The sequence below is a fragment of the Mus pahari genome, chromosome 12, assembly GCF_900095145.1.
Source record: "Mus pahari chromosome 12, PAHARI_EIJ_v1.1, whole genome shotgun sequence".
In the NCBI taxonomy this organism is placed as follows: domain Eukaryota; kingdom Metazoa; phylum Chordata; class Mammalia; order Rodentia; family Muridae; genus Mus; species Mus pahari.
Window position 1 is genome coordinate 70423372 of NC_034601.1, and position 8049 is coordinate 70431420.

General features: G+C 39.6%; 1 protein-coding gene across 5 annotated transcripts in view; it reads right to left on the reverse strand.

Annotated features, from left to right (window-relative positions):
* Positions 1-38: 38 nt before the first annotated feature.
* Positions 39-8049, reverse strand: part of C12H21orf91 (chromosome 12 C21orf91 homolog) — a 28676-nt gene continuing 20665 nt past the window's right edge. For all 5 annotated transcript variants that reach the window (XM_029544214.1, XM_021209786.2, XM_029544213.1 and 2 more), the window contains 3 exons: positions 4861-5376; positions 3811-3873; positions 39-2582 (listed from right to left, as the gene is read on the reverse strand). In XM_029544214.1, the coding sequence (XP_029400074.1) occupies positions 2416-2582; positions 3811-3873; positions 4861-5376 (746 nt within the window). In that variant the 3' untranslated portion in view covers positions 39-2415. The remainder of the gene's footprint in view (positions 2583-3810; positions 3874-4860; positions 5377-8049) is intronic.

The following is an 8049-nucleotide window of genomic DNA, read 5'->3' on the forward strand; positions in this document are numbered from 1 at the left end:
AAAAAAAAAAAAAAAAAAAAAAAAAAAAAGACTAAATATATATACCTGAATCACAGCACTAGATCTCCTCCTGAGGCAGGAGAATTGCTACGAATTGCAGGCCAGCCTGGTCTACAAAGAGAATTCTAGGCTAGCGAAAGCTATCTAGCAAGACCCTGTGTCAAAACAAGCAAGCAAGCAAGCGACCACCACCACCACCAAGAACCCCGAACAAATAACTGGCAGCTGAATTATACGAAGTAGTGTACTCCAGCAAAACCCATGCGAATGAGTGCGAGTGTTCCCACCAGCACCAGAGACAGACTAAGGAACACCATTCCTTTGGTGTTTCCAGTGAAATATCTTAAAGAAACGAACCAGAGGTCCCAGTTAAGACCTTAAAGGGTACACAGGAGAAATCTCAACTATTCCAAATTCATTAGTAAACTAAGTGTTTGCCAGAGAACTCCTTCAAGAGATGAACAAACGTTTTCTTTGGGTAACACTGGTATTTAGGGCTGCACCGTAGGGTATGTCTCCTAGGATAGAAATACACGGAGTACTGCACATCACAAAAGCTGACTCTCTCACTCCTATGGCTGCCCCGACTGCCTTTCCATCATCCAGACAGAAGCCCAAGTGTGTGCAATACACTGGCTGCTGCCATCCTTATGGAGTTACGCCAGGCAGGAGTATAGTCACATAACAACCAAGCACTGACACACTTACTGGCATAATCAGGACACGTTGTCTTCACCCAGCTTGTAAATGTGGAACCCTCCATATTGCACACACTCAATTTAAAGCTCACCAAAACTAAGGCAATGCGTTCAGCTCCACTCTCTGGATTTTAAATTCATTTTGGATGACTCAAAGAACTGAGAGAAACTAAAAAGTATTCTTTTTTTTTTCCCCCCTTTCAAAAACTCCTTCCAAAAGGCTTCAAAGGTAAGTTTTCTTCAGGACAGAGCAAAACCAATGGACCAGTGACCAATGCACACAGCCAGGTCAGTTTAACACATCCTACTAGCATCAGGGAAAGGTGCTTTGTCCACAGTGAGGCAGCTGTTTGCTTAGTTAAATCTTATTTATGTTCAATATTAAAGTCTGACCCTTGTGTACATACAGACTGCCGACTTCAAGGCAGAAACCATCTTTATGCATGAGGCTGCCAAGTCAATGAATGGGCTTTCTTTCCTTAGATTTCTGCAAGCAAAACATATCTACCACACAAATATATTCTAAGCAGCAGCTGAAGAGTTTGGACTAGCTTTTGTGTTATCATTAAAACTTATCTAACACATTAAAATAACTTAGTTAAGAATATGAAACCAAAATAGCTTATACTATCCTTTTTATTGAATTTTTTTTGGGGGGGAGGGGGTCCTGTAATCTTCTATCCCTTTAGATTTTTAAAACTTAGAAAAGTACCTTGAAATGCTTTTTCTTTTATGTTTTTTTCTTTTATTTTTATTTGTTGGACTAATTTCAGTGATATGGACTGCAGAATTTGGACAGTTAACAGATTATTGGAACTCCATGTAAAGTGGCACACATAATAATTTTATCCCCCCAGGAGGACCAGCGCACTTTGAAGATAGTTGACCTACTTTATCCAAAACTAACCAAGAGAGTCTTGAGAATTAAGAAGCAGGGTGGGGCTTCTACTTTTATGGAGTCTTGACACATAAAAACTACAATAGTATTTTCTTCCTAAGCTAATTCAGCATTGCTTTCATTAGAAAACAATAATATGCTTTGTTTACTTGGATATTTGCTTTAAAGAGCAATTAATTCCACTTTCATATGCTGTTAGTAGTTAAAACAGCTCAACTAGGTAGATTGCTTCTCCAAATACTATCCAAAACACGTTTATCTTTGGAAAGAAAGATAAGTTATAAAAACACTGTATCACCAAAATGCAGTGACTTTCACAGAGGCGAACATATTCACACAACGAAGTGCAAATACACATGGCCATTCAAATACAGATTTATAAAGACAATGAAAAATACCCAAAATAGCAATTCTATATATAAAATTTTATATTAAAATATTGCTCATAAATAAGGTGATATTATGAATTCTATTTCCCTCTTAAAAATTCTTTCTAGTAGTTTAGGCTAACAAAAGACCTTATTAGGCTTCTACTGTTTTGACAACTGAGTTATAATAAAAATTGGTCAATAAAAACACTGTAACAATATATTTAAGTAGTCACATATGGTAAAAGTTAGGGAGGGGCATTTAGTAATTATAAGAAAAAGTCCTCAAATGAAGCCAAATGATTAACCCTGGACTAGAGTGATCTGCTTTATTAGATTAAGATAATAAATATTATCTTATGTTTTGCAAGTACAACAACCATAAAAATGGACCATGACTTCCTTCCCATGTTTTCTCGGCATGTATGCTTCGCAGAGCAGCTACGTCCGCTCAGTGGTTCATGGGTAGGTGTGACCTCGTTCCTGTCCGTCCCACTTGGAGGCATGGCAACTTGGAACAGTTCTTGAGGAGTTGCTCTATAGCCACGTGACGGACATGGAGCTCTGACGCCAGAGAGTCCTTTTCTTGCACCTGGTGTGTTAACTCTTCAAAAACCTCTGTGAAGATTTAAAAAGCAGTTCCGCTTTTAGTGCACAGAAAGCTAACTCTAAGACTCCACCTTCAGTAAATACAGGTACAATGCATTGAGTCAATTTTAATACGAAACATTTCCTTCTGAGCCTATCAGTGTTGATCATTCTATCACACGTCATAGAGGAAACTGTGATGCTGTCTCCACCAAGTGCAAGAAAGATTCTAAGAATACACCGCAAAAAGAGCGGCCACCACTTGAGTCATCTCTCTCCACTATACCCAATAAACCAATCAGTACATAACCATCTATGACATAATTGTTCATTAATATCCAGGTCTAGAAACTCCTCAGAGACTTGGAACACATTACCTGGATTTTTAAAACCCCGTCTCCTACTATTAGGCATGCGCCTGAGTCAGGCAAGTAATCTAGATCTTGGACTTGAACTTTCTATTATGGGTAAGATGAGTGATAAAAGTGACCATCTTACAGACGAGGTCCTTCCTATTTGTGAAGAACTCAGAGTAAGCCCATAGTGAGCGTGAACTAGGGTTGTCAGTGCAAGTTTTAGTGCGTTTCAGAAGCTGTGTGCTTAAAGCTTTGCACTCTAATCTGCTACTGACTGAACGCATAACCTCTGCAAGTGACTTAAAGGTCTTCAAAGTATAATTGCTCACTTAAATGGAAGGAAGCTGGAAGATGACAATAAATGCAGATTATTATTACTATTATTATTATTTTAGAAAATCCTGATGTCTTTATGGACAAAATAATATGTTTTACTGGGGATCTCAAAAATATTCCATGCAGGTGTGCTAAGGTTGGCCCAGAGAGATAGAAACAGGGAATAAGGAAAAAATAGCCATGTTTTAATAATAGTTACATCAGATGATAACAGGAAGTTATCTCACTACTTTTGATGGGTTTCAAGTGGCTCATAGTTTATCTAGATAACCAGGGCTAGTACCACTGCCTTAAGGAACTATCAGGATGTATATCTCAGAGTGCCCGATGCCGTGAGTGGCCCTCGATGAAGTCGATGATGGCCAAAGGCAGAGGTTAGCTGCAGTCTCTATTCTACTTAGGTTATTTTTCCTGAAGGCCCCAAAGAAGTTTACCTCCCAAACCACAACAGGTCTCAATGTCTCATTCCCCAATTTAAACGCTGCAGACCCAAGCACTGTCCCATCAGAGGGGAATGTGGGTATCGACAGTTTTCCACATAGCAAGCATTGAGACTGAGTCTTTACCCTGGATCCGCTGTTGCAGCTTTGCACTCAGTTGTACTACTTCAGCGAGAGTCATGGAATTCACTGAAATATGAAAACACAGTAACTGTTACACACACAGCCTCCGAGGGTAAGCTCCTGCCAGCTTCTTAGGATAACAAGTGAATGCCCCAATTCAACATTCAACCGAACCCCAGGTTTCCTTCATTGGTTCTTAAAAGGGTAGCAAATTCTAACCACAAAACCGTCATAGGAAACACATACTGTAACACTTCCATCCTCCACAGGAAACAGTTTGAAAAAAAAAAAAAAAGATAGGGACTATGCCTGTTGGATTCTGGTATCTCCTACTTCCGTCTTCTGAAGTCCCAGTCACTGTCCATCCACACTGACTTTTATTTGGCATTAATCAAGTCATGACATGGGGCTTTAAAGTACTGTGAAATGTCCATCTAGCAAAACAACCTTGACATGAAGAATCAAGAACTTGTCTAAAGACATAGTCAAGGACCCTTGTGGATCTAAAATTTCATTTAAGCTAATTAAAATCACTTTAGTGAGATTTTTGTAAAGGTGCAGGCAAAAGCAGTCATTTTAAATTTAAAACAAACGCCCATGTTACAGCTTAGGCTTCGTAAATTGTCAGATGTCTGTTTTTAAATTGACCACCCCTAGCCAATTACGTTAGAAGCAAACAATGTATACAATAGTTCCAGTTACATAAACAGAAGGAGCCCTGAACTTTCCAATCAGTTTGTTGATTCCATTCCATTTGGTCACTAATCAGGGCAAAATAAATGACAGTGGCAATGAAATGTGGCGTGTAATGATATATATTCAAGAACCCTCCAAAGAAGTTTTTAAGATAGCTCACTTTTGTTGAGGTCAATCTGTCACTTAAAAAATTATGTTCACCAAATCTGTAATCCAATGTTGTAATTCTATTATATACAACATAGACAGACACACGCACATGCACGTGCAGAAAACAAAACAAAACAAATACCACCCAACCCTCCCCCCAAAAGGTAAAAGCACACGCTCTTCACCTTTCTTTGTCACACTACTCACATTCTTCTCGGCTGTAACGTGGATTCTGAGTCTGGACATTCCCCTCCGGACCAGAGCTTGTCTCTTCTGTTTTCTGTGCCTGGTTGTGACTGTGAGTCCACAGTGCATCCGTGTCTTCTAATATCCCAAGCCGGAATTCTGTACCTTCCCTGCGCTCCAGGATTCTTCGCTTATAGCTGGAGATGCTGCCTGCATTCCCGGCTGAGCCTTTTGCCGAGTACTTCGGCACCTGAGAGTCAAACTGTGGGAGGAATTTCTTCTCTGGCTTATGCCTGAAATTCAACAGGGGATGCTGGGAAGTTTTGGAACACTCTGAATCCAAATCCAGATTTTTATTTTGGGCATACTGCACAATCCAGTTTATCTTCTTACTCAGGATGGTTTTAACTCCTTCGTAAGTACTTTTGGAGATCTTGGAACGAGAACAATCCTGGTTTGCTATTAAATGGTATTTTTCAAAGCAGTCTTTATGGCCTCGCAATGATTTGGTGTGTAAAAGATTAGACTTTGGCACTCCTAAAATGATAAGAAGACAATGAAAACTCAAAACATGTTCACATTTTCTTAAGAAAACATTAGTTTAAGTACAAAGGAGTTTTAGTAAAGTCTGGATGGAATTCATTTGCAAATTTGAAGCAGATAAATACTAAATGTAGCTTAATCTGTTTCTGTTTAGCTTTAGATTAAAAATATTGTTATTGCGTTACTGTATTTTTACACCACATGTGTGTGTATGTTCTCATAGACTAGTATGTGTATGCGTAGAGGCCCAGGTTCAACCAAGTGTCTCTCTTGGATTGCTCTCCATCCCTATTTCTTAAGACAGAGTCTTACTGAACTTGGAATTCAGTGGAGAGCTGGTCTGGCCCATGCCCCCCCCCCCCCCCCAGCCCTCACACACCTATCCATGCATTCTAGGGATTGGATGATACACTTAGGAATCTGCACACATGTGAACAGGTGAACACAATTGTATACACCTCAAACATTTGCTGCCTCCCCCAAGCTTCTCCCCCCACCCCACCCCTTAACAAAAACATAGACTAATCCAGGATGCAGAGCTGCCAGCAGTCATCTATTGCTAATAGTTCTTCAACTATGAAAGATGTATCATGACACCCTCTCCGCTCTCCCACCCAGCTGTACTTGGGTTTAGCCTTGTGCATGCTGTCAGAGCGGCTGTGAGTTCACGTGTGGAACTCTCACATCCCATACAAAGACAAACAACCAACCAAAAGGAAAAACACACCATTTCACTACAGGCACCCACTGCCTCTAGCTCATCCTACCATCCTCTGAAATGATCACTGACGTGTGACGCAGACGGCACGCGTAGGATGAGACGTCCTCAGTCTCTTACTCTGTATTCTGACAGGTTTTGGGTTGCTGGGTTAATGGCCGTCTATTGCGAAAATCGAACTCTCTGATGAGGGTGGACAGATTACTGATCTAAAGGCAGAAAGGTAAGTACTATAGGTAGAAAGGCGGCCTAATACTATGTTCACTTAGCAGATAGTAGAAGCTTCGCCTCTGGGACATAGACTCTACCAGCCACAGGCCTGTGATTTACCCAGTCATGAGTTTTGTCTTATAGAACTGGCCTTAAAGCAGAGCAGAAAAGATTGGTTACTCGCATAACACTGTTGCCACTGTTGTAACATTGGGCATTACTTTGCCAGGGCAGCTGTTACTTACAGCTGGATAAGAGTATTTAATACTTTTCTCCTCCAGTAGCATACACAGTACCTTCCAGCACTGCGAAGAAGATAGCCAGCAGGGATGAAGCGTAAGGGGTTGGTACCAGACTGATGTTACTATATTCTACTACTCAGGAAAGTCTGAGGTCTATGGGACTTCACTACTAGTTACATATACATATAAAACATATCTATCTATCTATCTATCTATCTATCTATCTATCTATCTATCTACATACACATGCCTTACAAATGTAATGAACTGCTTCATTTATTTTGTAAAAAAAGTCAAAATGTCTATACTTTCCGCAGTTCAATTTTACACTTATTAAAACTGATCAAGGTAATTTTATCTTCTAGAAGAAATGAATCCTACACAATTAACACTCATACAGCACTTCATATATTAGTGGGTATAAATTTAACTCACAGGTATTCATGACACACTAAAAATAATGGAAATATTTTGGCTCCCTTTTTACAGTTCCCAGATTTTTTTTTTTTTTGAAGCTTTTCAAAATATAGGATACATTTTTCAAATTCAAAGGGTATTTCAAAGTAGTACTATATTTTTATAATTCAAGACATAGAATTAAAGTCAAACAGTGCTCCCTCTATCCTGAAGGTAAGTCACGCATGTGGAGTTTTAAATGAATACCTGCCAGAAGAATTCTGTCTAAATTTGCATGAAAATAGAGCCAGAAGACCCACTGAGGTGTGAGGTTTAAAAGACAAAAACCAGCAAAACACATTTCAGGGACCATAAAAAGTTATATTCCTTATTCTCTCCCAAGTTTAAAAGCTCACGTTGTAGTTTTGTTAACTGAACTTGAAAGTTTGGTGAGTAATAAGATAGTGGAAGATTGTGTTTCAGTGTTATAAAGTAAGGAATAAAAGTGTAAAGCTAGCCAACCCCAGGACTTGATCAGCTGGCCCCAAATCCCACGCTGGGTAGCCGGTCAGCTCCACACCCTGAACACATGCTTTGTATAACCTACAACTTTTGCTGTAGATGGTCCTGTAGGCTCACTGAATTCATTATGTCGACATGAAATTCAGCGACAGACAAGTAGATCAATGGAATAGAATTGAAGATCCAGAAATGAATCCACACACCTATGGTCACTTGATTTTTGAGAAGGGGGCTAAAACCATCCAGTGAAAAAAAGACAGCATTTTCAACAAATGGTGCTGGCACAACTGGCGGCTATCATTTAGAAGAATGAGAATCGATCCATTCTTACCTCCTTGTACAAAGCTCAAGTCTAAGTGGANCAAAGACCTCCACATAAAACCAGAGACACTGAAATTGATACAGGAGAAAGTGGGGAAAAACCTCGAAGACATGGGCACAGGGAAAAATTTTCTCAACAGAACACCAATGGCTTGTGCTATAAAATCAAGAATTGACAAATGGGACCTCATAAAATTGCAAAGCTTCTGTAAGGCAAAAGACACTGTCAACAAGACAAAAAGGCCACCAACAGATTGG